At 41.0% G+C, this 12,294-nt stretch overlaps 1 protein-coding gene across 1 annotated transcript in view; it reads left to right on the forward strand.

The window, feature by feature from the left end:
• LOC149869462 (neural-cadherin-like) overlaps nucleotides 1–12,294 on the forward strand; it is an 83,857-nt gene that overhangs the window by 28,716 nt on the left and 42,847 nt on the right. Inside the window, exons 6-13 of the mRNA XM_090040363.1 lie at nucleotides 355–604; nucleotides 1,329–1,471; nucleotides 2,389–2,561; nucleotides 2,938–3,106; nucleotides 3,822–3,992; nucleotides 8,527–8,699; nucleotides 8,830–8,997; nucleotides 11,030–11,279. Coding sequence (XP_089896489.1) covers nucleotides 355–604; nucleotides 1,329–1,471; nucleotides 2,389–2,561; nucleotides 2,938–3,106; nucleotides 3,822–3,992; nucleotides 8,527–8,699; nucleotides 8,830–8,997; nucleotides 11,030–11,279 — 1,497 coding nt within the window. The remainder of the gene's footprint in view (nucleotides 1–354; nucleotides 605–1,328; nucleotides 1,472–2,388; nucleotides 2,562–2,937; nucleotides 3,107–3,821; nucleotides 3,993–8,526; nucleotides 8,700–8,829; nucleotides 8,998–11,029; nucleotides 11,280–12,294) is intronic.

Raw genomic sequence — 12,294 nt, forward strand, 5'->3', positions numbered from 1 at the left:
GCAGGGGGTACACTGTTTATGGCTGATATTGTTCAAATCACTTGTGTAGTGATTGTGTGTTAATATCAGTATTGGCCAATTTTGCTGAACTACGCTCTTCGCACTTCTGAAACACTGCTCCCAGGCAAATTCAAACTCCTGTAAATCAAGATGTTTTCTAGCTTTGTTTGTTTGCCTTCCAGTCTTGTGTTGCATTATCAAACTTTGCTAACAAAGCGGTTTTTTTCATTCGGACAGCTTTTGAGGGTGCTTGTTCACAAGTTCTTATGCAAAGTTTTTGGTGCACACATTGGTGTAATAACCCAGCTTCTGTGAATGTGTCCTCACTATTTTATCTGAAATCCTCTCTTGCAGTTCTTGCAACAGACTGTGATTCTGGCTCCAACTCTGAGATTTCTTACTTTATTCAAAGCGCTGATTTTTCCATCACGCCTCAGGGAGTCATCAGTTCTAAGCAGCGGCTGGACTTTGAACGAGCAAGCCATATGTATGAGTTTGTGGTGATAGCTGTAGACAAAGGGCACCCTCCTCGGACTGGAACTGCATCTGTGCGCATTCAAATGACCAATGTAAATGATGAGGCACCCGTGTTCTCTCAGTCTGTGTAAGAACAGTTCAAGTTCTAGATTATTTTGTATATTGCAGTCATTGTTTAAAAGAAACTGCGGATTGATAAACACCTACTCACATTCCAAGTGCCCTCAAGTTACTGAGAAGTTAGTGGCATGCATTTGTGAATGAGAGCTTAAGGAACTGGGCAGAAACAGTTTGCTTGCTTGCTTAAAAAAAAAGACACTCGCTACTCAGAATATAGACTGTTAGACACTTCTGTTTCCCCTCTACTACTAGATATGTAGAAAAAAAGAAGCTGTATTTAACAAAATGAATGAAAGAGCCAAGTTCCTGGGGAATCTCTTTGTACATTCTAGCTAGTTTCAGTTATATGATAACTGGCTCTGTAAGACAGATTGAAGTGTGGGTTATCTAATACTTTCTCAAAACAAATTTTAATAGAAAAATTGTATAGCAAATTAACTAGATAGAGCTTGTTCTTACATATGAGGTATTAGATAGTAGATTTTTTTTTAACCTCCCCACCCCCAAAAATCCTTGGAAAATGTATGTCAGATTACAATCATAGTGCAAACTGTAAGTCAAAACTAGATTTAAGTGTACAGCCTTTGAATAATTTAGTTTTGACTTACAGTTTGTACTATGACTCCCAAAAAGGTATATAATACCACATTCTTTAAATTAGTTAGTGTGTTAGCAGAAAGCTAGTTCACTTGATAGTACATGTACTTCAGTTGCTTCCTTGCTTCCATCAGTTACAAAACATTCCTCTCAGAAGATGCTGGTCCCAGTACATTAGTGGCTACTGTATGTGCCAAGGATCCTGATGGAGATGGGGTATTTTACCTGATTACTGGTGGCAATGAAGAAGGCAACTTTGAACTGGATAACAAGAAAGGTAGGAAAAGAAGCTTTCAAAGATTTACCTTATCTGAAACTACTGAGACATTGCTTTGTCCATATCAGAAACAACTCTTGTTGTACAGGCAGTCCTTGGACTCGCAACACAATTGGTTCCTGAAAACCATGTCTTAAGTCGAAATGTTGTAACTCGGAACCAATTTTCTCATAAGAATGTTATAAATGGGGGATTGGTTCCTGAACCAAGGCCTGATACCCTATTTTCACCAAAAATACCCCAGAATTTTGTACTTCATCAAATATAGATGAGTAATATAGCTACATGAATATATTTATATTGTAAATAGCAATCATATTGATTTGGAAGGACTTCATTGAGGTGACTTTGCTGAGCATTTAAAAAGGCTCTTGGTTGGACTTTTTGAAGGGTTCTTGCCTGGAGTCTTCTCAGGAGTCTTGGCTGTAGGTTTTTCTGGAGTCTTGCCTGCTTTCTTAAAGAAAGTGTCAAAGGCAGTTTGGACAGATGTTCTCCAAGGAGATGAGTGATGCAGCAAACTTGTTCGCTGACCTGGCGTCGTATCAGATCAAGTGCTGTGAAGTCAAAACTGATGTCATAAAGTTGAAACGGTGTCAATTTATTAATGTTGTAAGTGCAAAATTTTGAGTTACAACATTTTGCAAATCGAGGACTGCCTATATTTCAATGCATAATTATGAGAGGCAAAATAGCAACTTTTTTGTATAGTCTGTAAACTGTACTGGCTTCCTTAATTCAGAACTATTTCTCTCATGTACTAGAGACTACCAAATGCATTGAAATATTTGAGTCACAGGCCAAAGACCAATCCTGCACTTTCAGTCAAAATCCAAATCCACCCCAACACTGAGTGGCACAAAAATGACACCTTCTGGTTATGTCCTAAGTAAAATTGCAGTTTCTTCTCCAATATGTAGGCATCATTAAACTTCGGAGAAATCCTCTGCCCAAACTAAAAGGACCACAATACATATTAAACATCACAGCAATAGATGACAACACTTCTGGGGGGCCTACTCCACTCAGAAGCTTTGCAGAGGTTATTGTAGGAATTAATGATGTTAATAACAACAGGCCTGTTTTCAGAGAGGTAAGCTGCCATCCTGGAAACCTCTTTTTCATTATTGTCACCTATGTAGATGGTTATATGTTAAGTTGGCAGTGTAGCAATCTCGTCCTTGATTCCTTGAAGTGGCTAGTTTTAAAGGGCAATATTTAAGGTATACTAGATCTTCTGTAATGAAATATACCTCTAGTTTTCTGATGTTTTCATCATTTAAATAGCAATAGACTTTTTATAAAAGAGTTGACTTCTCTAACATGCAGAGTAATTCAATTCTATATTCTTCAAAACTGTGCTGAAAAAATAGTGACACTTAATAGGTGATTTCTAAAGCCTTGTTTGTTTTTGGTTTAAATTTTGTATTTGTATAATATGTAAATACAAATATATAAAATATTTTTAGTGCACCTACTACAGTGATAGCACCTGGGTACTAGAAAACCAGCCTCCAGGCACCTTTGTCCTGAAGGTAGCAGCCTATGATGCAGATCTTGGACTTAATGGAGAAGTGAAATATGGGCTCATGCACAGAGATGGAGCTTCACCAGGCTTTAACATTGATCCAGATACAGGTGATCCATTCTCAACTTGTTGCATTAAAGCAGAATACAAATGCTTTTATGTGAGTGTGGGTGCATGCTTTTCTGGTATATTAACAGGGTATTGTTATAACAGTGCATAGAACCATAGACTGTGTTTCCAGACATAGAAACGATATCAGGGACAGTTTGAAATGGATTCTGATGAAATTACACACAGACAAAAGCTATGGCTTTATCAGAATCATAATAATGTCACCTGAGTACCAATCTTCAAAAAAAATCTCATTGGTAGGAAGTTTATGGCAAATGCAACAAATCTTCATGGCAGATCTTTAAGTGACATAATCACCATCTGAAAGAAACAGTATTTCCCTCAAACAACTATGTGGCCAAGCATACACTGACTGAACTGACAGACAAGCCAGGGTTAAGGTTAGGGGGAGGGAAGAGTCATCCTCATTTCCTGGGATGATGGAGAATTTCAGAGTAGTTTTAACTTTATGTTGAGACAAAATTAAGAATAGAAATGGACAATGGGTTGTGTTTGGCAGAGAAGTGTAGGTGCACTTTTCAGTTAGGGTCAGCATTCACCTTTGAATGTTATAAAACTTATTTCTAAACTGCTTAATGTCTCTCCCATATGCAGACTGGGAGTTCAGAATATCATTTTATATATACACACAAATGTTGTGGGTTTTTCCATAGCCATGTACGCTTGACTTACAGAAAGTATTTCTGTTTCTAGGAATTATCACAACCACTCAGAGTTTTGACCGAGAGAAGCAGAGAGAGTATGCACTCTCTGTTACAGCTACAGATCAAGCCCAGGAGCCATTGACTGGTGTGTGTCAGATCACCATCTTCATTGCTGATGTCAATGACAATGACCCCAAATTTGAGAACAGTCACTATCAATGTGAGTGATTTTAACCAAAAACCCTTTATTCTGACACTGGAATATTAATTCTTCACAGATTAAATTAATTTTTTAAAAGTGCTATTGATGAAAAATATTTTTTCATGCTGAAAGTTGCATCCATGTTAAAAGAGATCTTTTTTTTTGGTGAGCATTTTATATATGTGGCTCATTAAGATAAAAATCCTGATCCTGGGATAAAACCTTCAGTGTCCTCTTCTCAAGCATAATGTTAGTAATCCGTACTTTTTCCAAGGGATAGTTATATTCTGTTGTCTGCTGCTGTGCTGCAGCAGACATAGATATTTTTATTGAGGCCAAATTAAAATATAGGGGACAGCCAGACAGGATAACAGAATATGTGCATATCTTTTCTTTCCTAAAATCTTATATCTGGGGAGTCATTTTACTACAAATATCCTTTTCTGCAATACTAATGCCTTGCCAGTTATTCCCCATTTTGTGTCTACATTCATTTTTTCCCTCTTCTGAAATGTAGTCTTCTGCATGTGTCTATTGAATTTCATTTATTTATTTTAGGCTATTTCTCTATTTTATCAAAACCATTTTGAATTCTAATCCTTTTCTCCAGTGTAGTTGCAACCCGTCCCAGTTTGGTTTTGTTTGCAGATTTTTGTAAGTGTACCTTCTATTTCTTTAGGAAAGTAGTTAATGAAAATATTGCTTGAAACTGCAGGTCCTTTTGTTTTCTACACATGTCCTTCCAATTTGACACCTAATCACTGATGATTACTTTTTAAGTATGGTTTTTCCACCAGTTTTACACCCATCTTGTAATGATATGCAAATATGTGGGACTGTAAAAATTCCTTACTACAATCATGTTCTATCATTTCTATTAGGTCAGTTATGCTGTCAAGCATAAAATTGGATGTGTCAAGAATAGGGTATGCCAAACTTAATCCATGTTGGTTGTTTTTCACTTTTTCCCCTAAGTGCTTATAACTTGTTTAATAATTTCCTTTGGTATCCTTCTGAGTCTGAAATTATAATACCCCAGGTTCTCCTCCTGATGCATGTTTGCATCTCCAACTCTTTGGTACATCATCTGTCTTCCGTGAGTGCTGCAAGATTAATTGCTAATGGCCTAGAGATTGAATGACCAGTTGTTTGAGTACCCTTAAGAAATTGATAAAACTAAAAACTGAAGAGTCTGTAATCTGACCGGAAGCCTCTGATGACATGAGAAGCCTTTGAGGGAAGGCTAGAGAATTTATCAACAGGTTTTAGGTGCTTGTGACTAGATGAGTTTGTTAAACCCATTCTAAAAGCATTAGTGTAGACAGGGAAAACTGTGGGCTAACACATGTTAGCTAGCTAGTGTTAGTGGTGAACTATAGATGCTTTTTATTACAGGTGTTAAGAAGTTTATGACAAGTTTTATAAGTATCACTTAAATTGTTGTAACCCAAGCAGTACTCCAAGAGGTACCCCCTCTCCATTTGAAGGGATCAAAGCAGGTGCACAAGCGCTGTGGGAGGTGTAGGGACTGTCCTCCCCCTATGGAGCAGAGTGGGGACTTAACCATATACCTTTTAATGAGAGAACAGTACTGGGAACATAACCAGTATAAACCAGGGGGTAAAAGGGACACTACAACGCCCTGAAGGGGCAAGATTCAACAAAGGTTAGACGCTTACAATCATAGCCATATTCATCCAGCTGACAAAAGATAGGGTTAACAAAATATAAAACACAAACAGTAAAACAAACAGTACTGGTTGGTGAAATATAAAAGTCACAAAATACAAAATGCCAAATGACAAGGAATATAGGGCCTAGGTACCAGGAGGGGGAGAGAACGCACTTTCCACTGCAACAAGAATTTCTCCCTGTTACTTCACTCACCCCAAGTCATCCCAGCTGGGACTTGAACTTGGATGTCCCATGTGGTAGGCAGAAACTACCACACAGTCACCAGTGGTGGTACTGTGCCAAGCTGCTAGGGGTCTTGGCCTTCCAGGAGCCCTGGCCTCAGGTCGAGCTGCCCGGCCTCTGATTGGGGAGCTGGAAGCAGAGCTGGGAACCTCTCAGGTCATTGCTCAGATCCTTGATGGAGCTGGAGAGCCTCTCCTGCTGGCTGCAGCCTCTTGTAGGGGATTCTAGAGCCCAGTGGGGAGCCTCTCCTGCTGGCTGCACACTGCACTGCTGAGGGTCCCACTGCTGCCTGAAGGTCCCACTCCTTCAGGCACTTCTGGGGCAACTGCTCCCATCCCACTGGCCTAGCTCTTTGAAACTCCTTCCTTGTGGTCCCTTGCTGGTCTCCCCTGAGTCAGCTGTGCTGCCCCTTTTATCCTCCTCCAGGTGACCCAAGGGGCCAGTTGGGACACAGGGGAGTGAGTCTCTGGGGCCTGATTGGTGAGGAAGGGGAATCCCAAGTCCTCCAATCATCTTTTACCCCTTCAAAACCCCTGGGTTAAGTCACTGCCAGCTAGCCTGTCACATTGTATTGGCCAAAACCATGCTTAAAAAACCATACATCTTTCCTAAAGTTCCTGCCTCAAACTTCAGCATAATTCAGGCTTGTGCTAGACAAACTTTCCCAATGCCCTCTCATCTCTGACTGAAATACTGAGCCTCTTCAACAAAGATGCCCAATTGTGGTATCTGCTATGGTCGTTCTGATGCAAGAGAAGGGATTGAGGGATTCAGACTTGTTTCATGTGGTTTGAACGCTGTTGAGTTCTGAACACAGTTGAAACACAGCGGTTACATCTGATAAATCCTAGTTCCAATAAAACTCAAAAGGGCATATTATCTCAAAAAGGAACATAGGAATTACTTTACCAGGGCAGACTTAATAAGCTATCTACTCCAGTCAGTCCAAAAGGCAATCTACTCTATTTGTCCTAGCCCAGATGTGTAAAAAAATTTGCCAGAAACTCTAGAATGAACATCTAGGGCGCTGACAGACATGAGGGTGGGGTTAGGGTTAGGGATTGGAGGTGGGAGGGGGTGTGATTGCTTTGCCAGAAGAGACAGCATGTTAGTTCAACCCAACTCCGCAGCATCTGTATAGATCAGGTCCATTACTGGGCCTTTTTGGCACTTTTATTTAAAACTGATTCAATCACTATTAGACAGAAGTACCAAAAAAGCCCCACTAAAGCATCTAATCTGTACAGATGTTGGACAAGCTGGGTTTAACCAATGTGATGCCTCTTCTGAGCATGCAGTGGGCTTGGCACAGAGGGCATGCAGAATTTAAAACGGCATTTGTTTGTTTTGATTTGGCTTGTTTTTGTCTGTAGGCAGCTGAAATATCTACTCATATAAATAGTGAACTTAGGGTGGAAACAGATGCTACCTTTGGAAACCATTTTTATGGTGGCAAAAACTGAAAACAAATAGATGTCAATTCTCTTTGTTACACCACAAATGCCTTTGTGGGAACCATAAAAGGTGGTAATAATTTTTGTCTTTTTTTTCATAGTTGCCATTTATTTGCTCCCTGGGAATTCCTGCCTAACAGTAGGCCTCTCAAGCCCTTGGAGTGCCTACCTGTCTTTCCTTGCTTATAGACATGCACCCCTGGGAATCTCTAGGGTGTGTTTCTGTAAGCAGGGAAATCTGGAGATCTACACTTAGAGGTGCACCCCAGAGATTCCCAAGGGCATGTCTCTGTAAATGGGGAACACAGTGTTTGGCCTGTATGATCAATGGGCAATGCGTGTTTTGCTCAATGAAGTGAATCATCTGTTCTGGGACATGTCCTTGCACCACTGATCCTCTTCATTTGGCAATGTCTGTTTATATCCTTAATGCTCATGAAGGTAAGATGACTGTCTCCAGTGTAGTTCCTGAGGACAGGCAGACCATAAGCAGCTACAGTGCAAGCTTTCCTATCATTCCTTCCCAATGTATTTTACAGTTTTCCTGGGTAGGGCTTGTCAGCAGTAGTGATACAGTAGGCTGATGGCTCTTGTGATGTAGACATGTTTCACTAGAAGTGAACTCATAGGGCACTAAACTCACTGGATTGCAGCCACCCTGGGTGACACCTGTCTGAGCTGGATTTTAGCAGAGGTTCAAAAATGGAAAAAATCATTAGGAATCCATTGAGCCGTTACCTCTCCCAACATCTTTTAATTGTTTAAATAAGAATAGGGCTGTTGCTCTAACTTATTATAGCTTTAACTTCAAAGTTGAAAGGCTTGTGAGGGAGAAATTCAAGCATTTAAGAAATTGTAATTGTCAAATTGTAGTTTTACCTCCCTCTACACAAGATTCTGGTCCCAAATCTTGTGAAAATTGCCTGTTGCTTCTCTTCCCAAAATTCTTTGATTGTAGCAACTAGAGGAACAATTGTATAGAAAATAATCTCTCTCTGCAGTGCTTAAGCCAAAAAGATAGCCAAGTCAGTTAAGGAAAAAATTGTCTGTTTATAAAAATGGTCATTTTGAATGTGCTCCTTCACTTGTGCTAATTTACTATGTTGTGGGTTACAAAAACATCTGCAACAAAGCAATTCTACAAGTCCTGCTCAAAATATTTATTTCTCATTCCTTCATAGATTTCCTCTGGGTGGACACACCAGTGGGTACAAGTTTCTTGCGTGCTGCAGCTCATGATAATGATCAAGGTGTGAACGCTGCTATCACATACTCAGTGTTACACCAACAGCCTGAATACTTCCAGATTAACCCCAGCACAGGCTGGGTATATGTGAACCATTTAATCTCCCAGGTAATGTTTATGTCTTCATCTGGAACCCAGAGTGACATTTTACATCTGGATGAAGTCACAGGGAGCCTGTTGATTTATGCAAATCAGTGTTTAGATTTCCTTACACTCTAATTACAGATTTTTATTGTAGACCTCTCAAATCATCCGGTACATTGTAGCAACAGATGGAGGCAACAGAAGCAGCACAGTGGAGCTGACTGTAACTATCATGGATTTACTCAGCCAGCCACCCCATTGGGAGCAAAGCAGATACTGGGTAACAATCCCAGAGAGCACCACTCGGGACACCAAGATAGTGGTATGCTATGAAACAACCTCTCATGACTACCTCTTCTCTCCCTCTCTCTACAAAAGAGAGATGCACACTCACAGCCTTGTTGCACATGAATTTCAGGTGGCTTCTAGAGCTCTTAACCCCTGAATTTTCCATACATTAACACCTGAAACTATTTTAAGCAAACTTTAGGAAACTTAAATCTTGGTGTGGTGTAACTTTGTCTCTGATCCATGTTACCCAGTTTGTGTTCCATTAACGTGTGACCAGTCTGCAGGGATGTAGTCCTCCAGCATGCCAAGATGCAGCACCCCCTCCCCCATCCTCCTGTTCTGTCTGGAAAAATTTTCCATCCCCTGAACTCTAGTGCCCGGGGGGCAGTTCTAGCATGAAGCCAACTCCTCTTCCCATCCCCAGGGGTACAACCCTATGCAAACAGCCTGCACACAACATGCCTTTAGCCAGGCCACGGGGTACAGACAAGTCCAGCAGTGGGGTCTAAGGAGGGTGGGGAGAGAACAAGGTAGGGAGCTGGATTGCGTCCCCATGAGCTGGGGCTTCCTTCCCAGAGCAGGGGCAGTAGCTCCCATTCCCACCTCCCAGCCACCCCGGGAAACATGACCAGCACCCCCTACACCCGAATCCCAAACTCCGTTTCATTAAAACACAAGACCTTTAGTTTACTTCCTCTGTTTCTTTTTACATTCTTTTTTTTTAACCTTTTATTTTATCCTTCAGTGGCTAACTTCCTTCAGTTCATCACCCTTCCCCCACCCCCATTTCCTTTCCATCTCCCATTTCATTACCCACCCCCACCTCATTAACCATCTGCTACCTCCCAGCTTCATGTTCCCACCCCCTCCCCCAGCCCATCTCTTTCACACCCCCTCCTAGAGTGGGGATAGAAGCCTGTCTTGGCTCACCGGTGCTGTAGTGGCAACTTGGAGCTGTAGCTTGTAGTCAGGCAGGCCCCTGCTTGCCAGCCCTGTACTGGCAAGTCACAGCTGTGCAGGTGAGAGACAGTCCGAGAAGGTTTTTAGCCATAAGGTGCGACTGCCCCAAACTCAAGCTGGCACTAGCACCAGTCAGCAGTTGAGCAGTTCAAAGCGTATTTTGCAACAAGACCCTCATACTTTAGTCTTATCTCAAGTCTGTGGTTCTGTTAGATCTCACAAGCTGTTCACTTGTTTTTTTCTGGATAGAGAAATCTCCCAAGAAAACTGAAGAAATTGTAGAACAAATTGCTCATTTATTCTTCTCTCTCTTTAAATCAGTACCCCACCATCTCGATTGTTCTTGGGGGAAGCATGCATTGAGTAAGATGTGAAATCAAGGCATGGACTGCATTAAAAACCTTAGAACATTTTCACTAAGAGTTAACATCTTAACTCTGTCTTGAGCAAATTTCATCTTGAGTGCATCCATTCTATCTACTTCAAAATTTCCAACTGTTGTTTTAAATCTTGTCTTTAACTCCTGTAGTAGTATCTTTGCTACACTTCAGCATTGGATGAATCATTTTATTTTTAGGTGTGTGACCTTTTGAAAGGAAAGGCACTATATAACGTATATGCATCACCTCTTTAGCAAACAAGTTTCTTTTTTGATGCACGCACAGTGTTTGCTTTTGGCTAAACAGTCTTTTCTGTAAATTGGTCATTTATTAATCTCGTTCCTCTCCATTTTTTATGCATGATAGCCAAGAATTTGGGAGCAGCTTGTTTTATCCAGATAGGCCACAAGCATAGCTGGTTCCTCTGGAGAATCTGTAATAGCCTTCCTTTCAGTTTTCTGAGGGAACTCCTTTAACAGAAGGTGATGGTATTTGTTGGAGTATTTACAGAGCAGAAAAACTTAATGTAGATTACAACTTGAAATTATAACACTGCCCCAAAAAGACACTGCAAAATTTTGCTGAACTCTCCATAACAAAAACAAATTCTTTCCCTGGTCTGTGCCTCTGAACATGCATGTACAGCCCCCTCCCTAAACTGGCATCTTAAAACTCAGAATCATGCATTTCATAAACAAACACTGTGCCTCTTTTTTCCTTCAGACCATCAAAGCCACATCCCCTTTTGGTGATCCAAGGGTTACTTATAATCTGGAGGATGGTCAGGTTCCAGAGACTAACATGCCCATTCGTTTCTACCTGAAACCAGACCAAGGAAATGGAACTGCTTCTCTCCTAGTCTCTGAGCCCCTGGACTTTGAGACAACTACATTTTTCACCCTGAGAGTCAGGGCTCAAAATATAGCAATGATTCCTTTAGCCTCCTTCACCACTGTCTGTGTTAACATCACAGGTAGGTGTCACCAACATATTGTAACTGGAATAGGTGCTTCAGAATGACATCTGCGTAGTTTTAACATAACACCAGGAATTATGGAAAAAAGCATGGACCTAAAAATTGCTTTAAGATTTTTATACTATAAAAAGTGGGTTGTGTGCAGTTGAGAAATAGCCTTTCCATTTCAAGAAATTCCAAAATATAACCATAAAATGAGAAGTATGCTGGTGCAAAACTCGTAATGCTTTATAGTGTGTTTACCTCTACAATAATAGACTCTACAATCTACTCTAAGAAGCACTACAATTCTGTGTATATATAATTTACTAAGGATTCTTTCTAATGCTAGAAGGAGCCTAGTTGTACCCCTGTTTCCATGACAGTTGAGTGCATTCTTGGTAATATTTTATATTTTAGAGAGATGGGAATGACTGGCAGGATTCTGACTTTGGGATTAGGATGCCGAAGTGCATTCCTAGTAAATGTTAGCTGTACATTTAAAAAACATGACTTAAAAATTCCTTTCCTTGAAATCTCAGAAGTATAGTGTTTTATTTTTAATATGAATTTGTGCTTTAATGCAAATAAACACACAAGGTTTTTTATTTAATATTTTGGTCATAATAGTAGAGAAACAGAAAATGTAAAAACAGAACTCCTCAGTGAGACATTGATTTGCAGAAATTGTATGTAGTTGGTGGTGGTTTAAAACAGTTGTGCTCAACCTTTTTCCTCAGCGGCCAGGATGAGCAATGCCCTGTCTGTCCACGGGCTGGTTTGTGCTGGAGGTCCTGATGTGGCACAGGGGCCAGTGTAGAAGGCACCATTGGGCCACACACAGGGGGGGCGAGGGGCAGCCCAACTGCAACCTGGCCCTGCAGGGGAAAGGGGGCATAGCTTATCCCTGCCTGGGGTAGGAGCAAGGGGTGAGGGGAAGGGGAGGGCGAGGCCTGGCCCCAATCCAGCCCTGTTGGGGGAAGGGAGCATGGCCCAGCTCCATGGTGAGGGGCGGTGTGGAAGGGGACATAGC

This window comes from Crocodylus siamensis, chromosome 3, assembly GCF_052110815.1.
Source record: "Crocodylus siamensis isolate JL-2025a chromosome 3, ASM5211081v1, whole genome shotgun sequence".
NCBI classification, from domain to species: Eukaryota; Metazoa; Chordata; order Crocodylia; family Crocodylidae; genus Crocodylus; species Crocodylus siamensis.